The sequence below is a fragment of the Cavia porcellus genome, unplaced genomic scaffold (genome assembly GCF_034190915.1).
Source record: "Cavia porcellus strain 051 isolate PalLab524CR breed Dunkin Hartley unplaced genomic scaffold, mCavPor4.1 scaffold_27, whole genome shotgun sequence".
Classification (NCBI taxonomy): domain Eukaryota; kingdom Metazoa; phylum Chordata; class Mammalia; order Rodentia; family Caviidae; genus Cavia; species Cavia porcellus.
In genome coordinates this window covers 19,148,851-19,162,155 of record NW_026947510.1, presented here as the reverse complement: position 1 = coordinate 19,162,155, position 13,305 = coordinate 19,148,851, and the positions used below count along the sequence as shown (strand labels likewise).

General features: G+C 38.3%; 1 protein-coding gene across 2 annotated transcripts in view; it reads left to right on the top strand.

Moving 5' to 3' along the window:
• Positions 1-52: 52 nt before the first annotated feature.
• Positions 53-13,305, top strand: part of LOC100719747 (ATP-dependent zinc metalloprotease YME1L1) — a 53,068-nt gene continuing 39,815 nt past the window's right edge. Inside the window, exon 1 of one of the 2 annotated variants that reach the window (XM_063237982.1) lies at positions 53-250. In XM_063237982.1, the coding sequence (XP_063094052.1) occupies positions 218-250 (33 nt within the window). In that variant the 5' untranslated portion in view covers positions 53-217. Of the gene's footprint in view, positions 251-305; positions 556-13,305 lie in introns of those variants that run through there. The other variant, XM_063237981.1, reaches the window with a different exon arrangement.

The window sequence follows — 13,305 nt, the reverse complement described above, 5'->3', positions numbered from 1 at the left end:
CCGTGCCCCGGAAGTGATGTTGCGTCCGCGCGTTGGCTTCCGGGGCAGCCTGCAGTGGTAGCAGCCGTAGCGGGAGGCGGCCATTTTTGTTGCTGGGTAGGGAGAGGGGCTGGGTAAGAAGAAAAAGGATTTAGGGACGGGCGCAGCGCCTCCCTACCGGGCCGAGGACGGAAGGACAGTTTTGGCTGGCGAGAGGGGTTGCTGAAGCCCGGAGGACATGTTTTCCCTGTCGAGCACGGTGCAGCCTCAGGTGAGCCCGGCCCGTGGCCGGTTTCCAGTTGCTTTCGTAGAATATGTTTCTGAAGCGAACCGAAGAGGGAAGTGATAATCCCACGCGAGTTCTGCGGGTGAAAGTGGATAGAGCTGAGAGTGGGGCCTGAAAGCTGCCAACGAAGCATTTGGGGGCGGAGGCGTGATATAAGCGTGATGGGGACCGTGGCCTACCGGGTTGATCGCGTGAGATTTCTGCCCGAGAATCCGTCGAGCATTGTCCCAATCACGATTTCCGGAGTGGGGGTTGGGGCTATGGCTGTGCCTTGTTTACAGAGGGAGCAGGTAATGTTCTTTGTTTCCGACTCTTTTCCTTTTCAGTAGAATTTTAAACCGAATATTCTGTAATTTGAATAACTACCTTAAGTTTTTCTCTTTTTGGTTTGAAATAACATAAAGATTAGTAAACTTCCCGCATTTTGAATTTTGATTCAGCTTCATCTCCATCTTTTTGTAAAGCAAAAAAAAAAAAAGCAGGGAAAAATGATTTTTGGGAGCGCTCTATTACCCTTTTCCAAGAATAATCACTTGTGACAATGCTTTGTTCTTAATTCACTTCAAAAGTCTTTTTTGGGTGGTACCATTTTGATAGATTTCATTTTTTCTTGAAAGTGCTCACAATTAGCAGACAGGTATTTTTTGAAACCCTTTAAATTTTGTTGTTTAAATTGACACCCTTAACTTTAAGAGTATGGTTGTGTTTCTTTGTTTAGAACTCTGTGATGCTAGTAGAGTAATGACTGGATAATAGCAAACGTTGTGTTTGTTGGGTAGTGGGTGAACAAAGCAAATGTAGAATCTTTTATTAGTTAGTTCAATGAAGTAAAGAGGAGTAAGAACTAAGTGACAATGAGCAGTTATCTTAGACTTAGAGCAGGGTGTCAGAAAATTCTCGGGGAGCAAAGAGTTTTATAGATTGGAGGAACAAAAAAGACTAATTTCGCTGGAACATTAGTGATTAAAGGTAGCAGTGTCAGGCATTAGATTTGCAAGAAGCCTTAAGAGAGTTTGCGTTTCTGCTTCATTTTAAGCCCATTAGTTACGGAGAACTGGTCTTGCTGTGCAGTTCATGCTGGCCTTGAGCTTACAGTGTAGCCCAAATAGTCTCAGACTTGAATGATCCTCCTGCCTCAGCCTCCCTAGTAGTTAGGATCACAGGCAAGATTTTCAATTTTTACTAGATCACTCCGACTTCTTCCCATGTGGAATATGAGAGGGCAAGAGTGGAACTGTTAATTAAGGATGGTATTGCAAGAATCCAAGAAAGGAATCTTGCCCTACTCTTCGTGGCAATGATTATGAAAAGAGACAGTTTCATGAGAGACAGATGTTTCTGGTTTGATCATCTGGCATACAGAGGAGAAGGTGCTGTGTACTGAGATGATAGTGTCTTGAGGAGTCTTGGCATTTGTTTGAGAAAAAGTGTGACATGGCCTGTTCACATCAAGAGTGCCCAGTTTTCTCTCTCAGCTGCGTGGAGAGTTAGTGCTTTGTGGTATTGATAGCGATGGCAAAGTGAGTTTGTGTCCTCTTGGCAATCTTGACTGGGCTTTCATTACCCAAAGACACATATTTTACCATAAATTTTATACTTTTTCTCTTCTATAGTAACATAGGTATTTATAATTTTAAAAAGATCATCTGATAGTTTGTTTTGTTTATATAGCAGTATATCAGGGGTTGAAGAAGGCCTGTGTGATGAGGTGCCTTTTAACTGGAATTTTCAGTTGCATTCCCTGGGTTAGAATTCTTTCTTATGCCAGCTGTGTGACCCTAGATATGCCACTAATTTTACCTGCATTCCTACAGTCTTCCTCTGTTAAATGAGAAGTATCTTAGTCTGTATCAGCAGCAGAATACCTTAGCCTAAGCAATTTAGGTAATGTGCAGAAATTTATTGCTTCCCAGTTTTGGAAGCTAAGAAGTCTGTTACTAAGGTGCCAACGTCTGACAACATGGTAGAAGAGTACCAGAGCAAGAAGGGAGAATCTTTCGGTGATAACTCTTCTTAAAGATTTTAAAAGCAGGATGTGATGGCACATGCTTGTAGTCCTAGCACTCAAGAGGCTAGGAGAACTGGTCTTGCTGTGCAGTTCATGCTGGCCTTGAGGCCAGCCTGGGCTGCAAAGTGAGTTCAAGGACAGCCTGGACTGCATAGTAAAACCTTGTCTCAAAAAGACCAAAAAAAAGTCTTAAAGTCTTCTTAATATATTTAAATCACAGGAAAATTATAATGGTGACTAATTTTTATGATTATTATGACGATTAAATGAGATGAGTAAAACATTACAAGACATGGTTTTTAGATCCCATTTAACTTACTCGGTTATGCAAATATTGTTTCTTAAACATTGCTCTGTTTTGCTGGGATACAATATTGAATAAAATTGAAAAAATGTTACAATATAGAAAAATTCTTATTCTGCATGGAATTTACTTTCTAGTTGGAGACTGGTAAAATAAAAATAAAATGTTTCTCCATAATCTCTGTGGTCTTCCTGGCACAGAGTTTCTAAAATTGTTACAGTTACTTGAATTACTCCTAATTCATGATCTTTTGTTGATCACATCAGTGTTGAAGCAAATTGAGATGACTTGAACTTTAAATAGCCTCAGAATGGGACTAGGAACCAAAAAGACTAAGTAACTAGGGAATGTTCTTCCATTCTCATACCTGGAGAGGAAGAAGGGCAAGGCTGGAGTTTCAGCTGTATTAGAAACTATTTTTGTTTTGAGACAGAGTCTCTCTGTGTAGTTCAGGCTAATCTTGAACTCACTATGTAGTCCAGGCTGATCTTGAAGTTAGCATGATGCTCCATCCTTAGCCTCCTAGTGATGCAATTACAGGTGTGTGCACCATCATGCCCAGCTTCCATTAGAAACTCCTACACCAGGAGATGGAGCTGGTATGGCGAGTGGCTGGAAGCAGGAACCTTGTACAAGAGATTGTTTTATAGTTTGCCTGATGTACCTTTTCATTTGGCTGTTCATTTCTGTTTTGTAGTGTAGACTGGTAAACGTAGTATTTTTCTGAGTTCTTTGAGCCAAGTAATCAAACTGGAAAGGATTGTTTATAACTGGTTGGTCAGACATGGTTGGCCTGGGAATCATTGCAGACATTTGAACCCGGGGCAGTGTTGTGGAACTAAGCTCTAACCTGTGGGTGGTTTGGGTGCCATCTCCCAGTGGTTAATGTCAGATAACTAATGATGTCAGACAGACAGCTAATAATAGTGTACAGATAATTAAGTAAATATATGTGAAGTATTACTGAAAAGTGTCAAGAAGATAAATAGAGCCGAGAAACTGGGTAGGAAATAACCTTTTAGGAGAAGATTGTTGAAATACTAGGGTGGGTAGGGGACTTTAGAACGTGAGCTGAAGGGAAAATGAGAGCAAGTTGTGTTCTGAATGGCAGTGCAGAGGCCTGGGGGAGCCTGTTGGTGTTGCAGGAAGAGCAAGAAGCAAAGAAAAGAGAGAGGATTTGATGGGTCACATTTGTTAGAACTGGCTTTTTCTGGAAGTAGAAGAGAAGCTGTTGTGGGGTTTTGAGCAGAGGAGTGATACAAACAGATTGGTTTAAATATGGTCTCTTTAATCCTGCACTAGGAATATATGCAGCCACATAAGGGCAGAAGCAGTGACTTTGGAACAGTTGCAGAAATTCACACGTAGATGGTGGGGATTTAGAACAAGATGGTGATTGGGAAGGAAAAGCATAGAATTCAGAGAGTGTTTATGGTTAACTTTTTTTTTTAATATTAGGGAAGTATTTCACTCTGTGACAGTGTCATATATTTTACAATTCTTCTAATGGTATATTTCCCCAGCTATTGAAGAATAATATTGGTTGGGCATGGTGGTGCATGTCTGTAATCCCAGCACTTGGGAGGGTGAGGCAGGAGGATCTCTATGAGTTCAAGGCCTGCCTGAACTGTAGGCCAGTCTGCACTACACAGTGAGACCCTGTCCCCAAAACCACCTCCTCAAAAAAAAGTATTAATAAAAATTACTTCTAGGGGCCAGATGTGGCTAGAATTACTCCTGTAATTCCAGCACCTGGGAGGTAGAGGCCAGGAGGATCTTGAGTTAGAGGCCAGTTTGGGCTACATAATGAGTTCAGGGTTCAAGGACTACATGTATATGATAATACTTTTGATTCATAGATCAAAATTAATAAACCTGAAAGTAGTAAATGAGTGCTTGTTGTTTTTAACATGTAACCTGTATGCTTGTGGAGGAATAGTACTGGGATCAAACACAGGGCCTGGAGTGTGCTAGGCAAGTGCCCCACCACAGTGCCCCACCTCCAGCTCAAAATACAGTTTTACTATTCAGCATATTTTTAACTTTTTTTTTTTAAGAGGGTAAAACAAAACAGAATAAAGCAGATCAGAAGAAAGCAATGTAAGTGACACAGGATTTCAAAAAAGAAAACAGGAGACAATAGTGGCCACCATAAAGTCTTGGCATTCAGCTAGTTGTCTATCTTGATACACAGTGAATTCATACAAAACAAAATAGTAGAAAAGTGATCAAAACAGGATAATGAAAGCATTACAGGCCTTCAAAACCAGACAATAGGAAAATCAGCAATGGCTTCCATAATGTGTCTTGTTCTCTTCAAAATAACTGTCGCGGGGCTGGGGATTTAGCTCAGCGGCATAAGCGCCTGCCTGCCTTGCAAGCAGGCAGTCATGAGTTCAATCCCTGGTACCGATAAAAACGAAAAAAAAAAAAAAAAAAAAAACAAAAAACTGTCGCTACCTTCATATATGTTCAAATTAAATAATACAAAACAGACTAAAACCACTCTAAACAAAGAATAGAAACATTACTGGATTTCACAGCATGACAATAGGAAATCAGCCATTGTTACCATAATGTCTCTTTTTCTTCAAAGTAGCTGTTTAGACCTTCACGTATAATACAATCAGTGCTGGTAAACTGCTTAGAAAAAGTTCTAGGTATGTATAAGCCTCTACATGTACATCTGTCCTTTCTGCGTTAGAGGGAAAAACAAATTACTAAGGAAACAGGAAACAAAAAGGACAACAATAGCAAAGAGCCCAAAACAATGACCTTCTAAACAAGGTGGTAGGAACATAACTAAGTATCTTAGTTACCTTTTACTCCTTGCTGAAACAAAATACCTGATGCCCAAAGTTAGGGAAGGAAAGGTTGGAAGTTTCAGTTCATAAGGAGTTGGCTCCAAGGCAGCATAGCATGGTGGGGCAGGCATTCATGGCTGCTACAAACAGCAAGAGCCAAAGCAAAAAAGACACCTTCATTCTGCCAATACTTTGTATCTTGGCTCCACCCATGGATGGGTGAAACACCACGAATCAAGCGCTAGACAACAAACTAGTCATAAATGCTAGACTTGGTCACATCCATAATTACATGAGGCTTGGGGCCACTGACATAAACCATGACACTAAGGTTGTTATTTTGCATAGTAATCTTCAAGGGCCGAGGATTTAGCTCAATGGCTCAAGTGCTTACCTGGTAAGCGCAAGGTTGTGAGAACCTAAAACAAAACAGTACATATTAATCTTCAAAAGAGTTCCTTGGATTACCAGACGAAAACGTGCAATGTTGATCCAATCCTATGAATGTTAACTGTTTTGTTACAAAACTAATAGAATTCGTAACACAATCATCTTAGCTATCTTAAGTGTATTTATACAATTTATATGTTTTTTCTTTTCCCTTTTTTTTTTCTCCTTTTCCCTGGGTGGTTTTTTCCCCTTTGAGTGGATTCTCCTTTTACAGTATTTATTGAGGATTTTGTATCTTATATATTCTTAACCTTTTGTACACTAGGGAGGCAATATGGTATTTACACATGTGAGTTTGATTTATTTCACTTCCGAGTATGGTCTCAGGTTGCATCCATTTACCTATAAAAGTCTCAATGAGGTCACTTTTTTTTTTTGTACTGGGGATCAAGTTCATGACCATGTGCGTGTAAGGCAGGCATTTATGCCACTGAGCTAAATCCCCAGCCCTAATGTGATCATTCTTTATAGCTGAGGAATACTCCATTGTATAAAAGTGACACATCTTTTTTATCCATTCCCCTGTTGATGAACACTTAGGTTGTTTCCAAGATCTGGCTATTACAAATTGTGCTGCTGTAAACATGGGTGCACATATATCATTGTGATAGGATGTTTTCACTTCTTCTGGAAATATGCCCAAAATTGGAATAGCTGGGTCAAATAGGACTTCCAATCCTAGCTTTTTGAGAAACCTCTAGATTGATTTCCACAGTGGTTGTACCAGTTTGCATCCCCACCAACAGTGCAGAAGTGTTCCATTTTCTCTGCAGCCCCTCCAGCATTTGTTGTTGGTTTTCTTTGTCCTGGCCATTCTTTCTGGAGTTAGATGGAACCTCAGTGTGGTTTTAATTTGCATTTCTCTAATGACCAATGATGCTGAACATGTTTTCATGTATTTATTTGCCATTTGTATTTATTTATCTGCGAAGTGTGTATTCATCTCAGATGCCCATTTTTTGATTGGGTCTTTGAATTTCAAGGGGTCTGATTTTTTAAAATTCTTTATATGTTCTAGACATATAAAGAATTTTTTAAATACTTTATATGTTGTAGAAGTCCTTTGCGAGACAGTTTATTAAGATTTTTTCAAAATTCTAAGTTTCCTTTTACTCTGTTGGAGATTTATTTTGACATGCAAACACTTTTAATAAGACGTAATTCCAGTTATTGATTCTGGGAAGTATTTCCCATGTGGTTTGATTTTTGTTCATGAATTCTCTTGCCTGTCCCTGTGTCTTCAAAATTTCCAACTACTTTGTCATCCAGCATGTTTAGTGTTTCTGTTTTAATATTTAGATCTTTGATCCATTTTGACTTTAGTTTTATGCATGGTGCTAGGCATGGGTATAGTTTTAGTTTGTGGCATATGGAGAGCCAGTTTTTCTAGCACCACTTATTAAAGACATTATCTTTCTTCTGGTGAATGTGTTTGGCCCCTTTGTCAAAGATAAGGTGGCTGAGTTTTGTGTAGTTGTAGTTCTATCTTACAATCTATTTCATTGATCTTCAGGATGGAATACTCTGTGCTCGTCCACTAAGTGCATTTGTTCACAGATGTGATTCGGTTCTGTTATTTCTTTGTTGATTTTCTGTCTAGTTGATCTGTTTCTTATTGTCAGGGGGTGTTAAGGTCTCCCATTCTAATTGTGTTATTGCTTATTTGATTTTTCATTTCTGTTAATATTTGTTTATATATAGCTGGGTGCTCCCGAATTTGTTGCATAGATGTTTAAGATTGTTATCTCTTCCACTTGAAGTTTTCTCCTAACTAGTACGTAGTGATTTTCTTTTTCTTTTGATCATTCTTGATTTGAAGTTCACATTGTCTGCAAACAGAGTAGTTACCCTTGCTTTTTTTTGGTGGGTAGTTCCTGTTGCATGAAGTATTGTTTTCCATCCTTTGACTTACAGTCTATGAGTTTCCATTTGGATTAGATGTACATGATATGATTGGATGTTGTTTCTTGATCCATTCCACCAGTCTATTTCTTTAAATTGGTGACTTGAGTCCATTTGCATTAATGGTTATAACTGATATATATATGTATGTATATATATATATATATATATATATATATATATATATATATTGGTTTATTTTTGTTGTGTTATCGTTCTGCTGTTGATTCTTTACTTTTACCCTCTATTTGTTTGCCAGGCTTAGTGCTTTTTTTCTTGTTGGCATACTTGAAGTTATATATTTTATGTCTATCTAGAATATCTTTCAATATTCTTTGCAGAGTTGGTTTGGTGGTTATGAAGTTCTTCAGCTGTTCTTTGTCATGGAAATATCTTATTTTTCCATCAGTTTTGAAGGACAGTTTTTTAGGGTACATCAATCTGGGTTAGAAGTCAGTTTTTTTTAGGATCTGAAATACCTCATTCCGTGTTCTTCTTTACTTCATTGTTTGTGTTTAGAAGTCTGCTGGGCTTTTGCTGGGCTTTCCTTTATAGGTGATTTGTCTCTTCTCTGTAACAGTTTTTTTTCCCCCATGAATCATCAGCAACACTTTATTTTTTTTAATTAAAAAAACCAGAAAAAGTAGATAATACATAATTTTTAAAAAATAAACAGAAATCACTAGTTGATAATTACATATTGTCTTAGAAATAGTTGTTCAAGTTACAAAGTAAAGCATACAAAGTGGGCATTCATACAGTGAGACTGCAAACAGTTCTGTTCAGCTATCCAACAAAAACTTAGTAATATGGTTATCAATCCTATACACTTAAACATACATGCAGTTATATCCTTTGGAACACTTTCTTTTCCTCTCTGTTTTATAAGCGCAAGTACACATTTTGGGTTTTATTACTCCTACATTTCTTATTACTTTTTATACTAGAGATACAATGTGATATTTATAAATATGATCCTTATTTATTTCACTAATAAGGATAGCCCCAAGTTGTCTCCATTTGCCTATGAAGGCCTCAACATCATCCTTTTTATAGCTGAGTAATATTCCATTGCATAAAAATACCACATCTTTTTCATCCACTCGGTGGTTGATGGGCATCTTGGTTGTTTCCAAGATTTAGCTATTACAAATTGTGCTGCTATGAATATGGATGCACATATATCACTGTGATATGACCTTTTCAGTTTTTCTGGGAAAATACCCAAGAGGGAAATAGCTTGATTGAATGGAACTTCCAATCCTAGTCTTCTGAGAATTCTCCATACTGATTTCCATAGTGGCTGCACCAGTCTAGTCTCCTACCAATAGTGGAGCAGTGTTCCTTTTCCCCTCACAGCCTTGCCAACATTTGTTATCAGTTGATTTCTTGATGGCAGCTATTCTTTCCGGAGTGATATGAAATGTAAATGTTGTTTCAATTTGCATTTCTCAAATGACCAGTGATGGTGAACATTTCTTCGTGTATTATTTGCTATTTGTATGTCTTCACCTGAGAAATGTGTGTTCATCTCAAATGCCCATTTTTAGAGAGGATCTTTGAATTTTGGGGGCTTGATGTTTTTCAGTTCTTTATACATTCTGGATATAAGTCCTTTGAGGGGTTGTTGGCTAAAATTCTTTCCCATTCTGTAGGTTTTTCTTTTTACTCTGTTGGTTATTTTTTTTGAAGTGTTTCCTGTGCAGTTTGCGTGTTGTTCATGAATTCTCCCTATGTCTCCAAGACTTCTACCTACCTTGTCTTCCAGTAGATTTAGTGTTTCTATTTTAACATTTAGGTCTTTGATCCGTTTAGACTTTAGTTTTGTGCATGGTGATAGGCATGGATCTAGTTTAAGTCTTGGGCATGTAGACAGCCAGTTTTTCCAACGCCATTTATTAAAGAGGCTATCCTTCTTCTAATGAACATGTTTAGCCCCTTTGTCAAATAGCAGGTGGCCGAGTGTCTTTGAGGTTGTGCTCACATCTTTTAATCTGTTCCATTGATCCTTAGGTCTGTTTCTTTGCCAGTACCATGCTGATTTTATCATTGTGGCTTTGTAGTATAGTTTCAAGTCAGAAATTGAGATGCCTCCTGCCTTGCCTTTGTTGTCCAGAATTGCCTTTGTAATTCTGGGTTTCTTCTGTTTCCAAATGAATTTTAGACGTGTTTTCTCTTGGTATTTTGATTGGAATTGCGTTAAATCTGTGTAAGAGTTTTGGGAGTATGGCCATTTTCACAATGTTGATTCTTCTAGCCAAGAGCAAGGAATATCATTCCATTTTCTAATGTCCTCTTCAATCTCTTTTTTTAGTGTGGTATAATTTTCAGCATATACATTCTTTCAGCATTACATTCTTAGTTAGGTTGATTCCTAAGTATTTCATTTTTTTAGATGTTTTGTGAAGGATGATATTTCCATAATTGGGCTTTTTGTGTACAGGAATGCTGTTGATTTTTGAGCATTGACTTTGTATCCAGGTACACTGCTGATTTGTTTATTAGTCTTTTAATGGAACTTTTGGGGTCTTCTATATAGAGTATCATGTCATCTGCAAATAGTGATAATTTAGCTTCTTCCTTTCCTATCTTTATTCTATTTATTTCTTTCTAGTCTGATTGCTCTGGCTAGTGTTTCCAGAACTATATTGAATAGGAGTGGTGGTTGTAGACATCCATGTCTTATTCCTGATTTTAGTGTGAAGCTTTCAGTTTTTGTCCATTTAGTATAATGTTGGCTGTTGGTTTGTCATAGATGGCCTTTTTAAGGTTTGGTAGGCACCATGTATTCTGGGTTTCTGAAGGGTTTTTATTATGAACATGTATTGGACTTTATTGGGAGATTTTTCTGCATCTATTGAGATGACCATGTGGTTTTTGTTTTTGGCTCTATTGATGTGTATTACATTTATTTATTTGCGTATGTTAAACCATCCCTGCATTCCTGAGATGAATCCCACTTGGTCGTGTTGTATAATCTTGATAACTTGCTGCATTCTCTTTGCCAGTATTTTATTGAGAATCTTTGCATTAGTGTTCATTAGTGAGATTGGCTTATAGCTCTCCTTTTTGGTTGGGTCTTTCTCTGGTTTTGGTATGAGAGTAATACTGGCCTCCAAGAATGATTTAGGGAGGATTGCTTCCTTTTCCATTTTATTGAAGAGTTTAAGGAGTATTGGCATCAAATCGTCTCTAAATTTCTTGCAGAATTCAGCTGTGAACCCATCAGGACCTCACTCCAAGCTCGTCTTAACCTGAAAATTTGTGCTGGAAAGTCTGCCGTATTTCTAATAGGCTTTCTTTAACAGCTTTTTAGTGTCCTTTTTCTATGCTATATGTCTGAGATATATGTCTGGGTGTAGATTTATGTTGATTGTGACTGTTTGGCATTCTGTATGCCTCACTTATTTCTATATCACATTTTTTCCCTATTTGTGAGAAATTTTCTGCTATTCTGTGAATAGTTTAGTTACGTCATTTGCATTCAATCCTGCATCTTCACTGATGCCTATTAGGCTTATATTGTTTCTCTTGGCATCATCTTGAAGCTGCTGGATTGTCATTTCATGCTGCTTTGTTTTTTTAAGTTCTACCTTTTTATGATCTCTATCTATGATCCTGTCTTCCAGGTTTGAAATTCTATCCTCAGCTTCATTTAAATGGTTTTGCCCGCTTTCAATAGTTTTTGTTTCTTGGCTATCTCTTTGAATTTGTTTCATGGATTCTGCTTGTTTTCTGCATTGTTCATTCAAAGTTTCAATCAATTTCCCAAGCTCCTGTTTTTTTTTTTTTTTTTTTTTTGGTCTATTTCTTGTCTAGCTATGTTGAGCAATTTATTTACTAAGGTTACTTCTGTCTTTACATAAGACATTATTTCTAATTTGGTTTCCTCTGTAGTCTCATAGATTTGTTTCTTTGCTTCATTTGCTGTCTTTTCAGAGGTTCCTGGTGTATGACTTTTTTATAGTCCTCTATTTCAGTGTTGCGTGGACTTGCTCCTGATGGACTAGATGTTTGAGATTACACTTTGCCTTTTCGTTTTGTTATTTTTACCTTTTGGATAAATATTTGGTCTTTCAGTCCGAACAGTTTCAACTGTCTATAGTATGAGTTTTTGGGTCCTACTTTGGGTCAGTGTGGGTGTCGTTTGTCCAGTTGTTGGATAAGACAATGTAGAGGAGAGCCAGTCACCTGAATTCCTCCTACAGGGCCTGTTGGGTGAGTCCTATATTCTTTCTGGGCTAACTAGCCTAGCAGTATTGATGTAGTTCAACTCTTGGTTCCTGCTGTTGCTATGTCTTCAGGTTGTTGCAGGTCAGCAGCTCTCCCTGCCTATAGTATTTGTGTCAGCTGAGGCCCTACTGTGTCACTGGAGGTCTCATAAGCTCTTTTAATTTTCTGCAAGTTGGCGGAGGTCTTATTGGCTCACTCCTCAATCTGTTTGATGTTATCTGTATGGAGGAGGGGATTCCCACTCTCTTGCCAGGTTTGTCAAGGTCTTATAGTTGGAGGGAGTTTCACTTCTACTCTTATTTACCCTCTGCAGATCTCTATTTTAGGAGCATACTCACCACACTGACTGGAGCCTGCTGAGGTCTTCTGTTTGGGTAAGGGGTTCCTGAGTCTCCCATCCATCCAGCACTGTACTTCCTTGTAGTCCAAAGTTCTGGGAGAAGGGGTTGGATCCAAAGATCCTCTGCAGTACTAGGTCCAGGAGGTGGGTGGTTTCCCTAAGGGGTGGGCCCACAGTGGTAGTCCTAAGTGATTAGGTTGTGCTGGGGCATCCCAGGTGTTCATAGGTAAGGGATGGGCCCAGTGGCGGCAGTCCCAGGTTCCTAGGTCTTGCCAGGGCTTCTCAGATTTTCACAGCTGAGGGTCAGGTCCAGTGAAGGCAGTTCCAGGCAACCCAGGCCTGCTGGGCCAGCCCACTGCGGAGGGGCGGGCCCTCTAACAGCTTCTAATATTCTGTTCTTATGTGGAATTTTTCGGATGTTGATTATTATACGTCTAGGTATTGTTTTATTTTGGTTTTGACTATTTGGAGTGCTGTATGCTTCACTTTATCTGTATGTTCAGTTTCCATTCCAATTTGGGAAATTTTCGGCTATTGTATAAGTAGTCTTTTAATATCATTTGTGTTGTCACCTTTTTCGTTTATATGTATCAATCTTATGTTGTTTTTCTGTGCATCATCTTGTAGCTGTTGAATTGTTATTTCCTGACTCCTTGTTATTTTTAAAAGATCTTTCCTTTGCTGTTCACTAGCTGCAGTTTTGTCTTTGGAGTCTGAAAGTCTATCTTCACTTTCACTGAGGGGGTTTTCCCAACTTTTGATGGAAGTTTGGTTTTCTGGATATCTCTTTGAATCTGTTTCATGCATTCTGTTTGTTTCTTATATTCATTGAAGGTTTACATCCTTGTACAGGTTCCTCTATTTTTAAACTATGTCTTCTTTAGATGTGGCCATCATTTCTTTTACCTGGGAGATTATTTCTGATTTGAGTTCCTTTATAGCTTTCTGGAGTTATTTCTTTACTTTACTTGCTATTATTTCGAGTTTCAGGTGTATGGC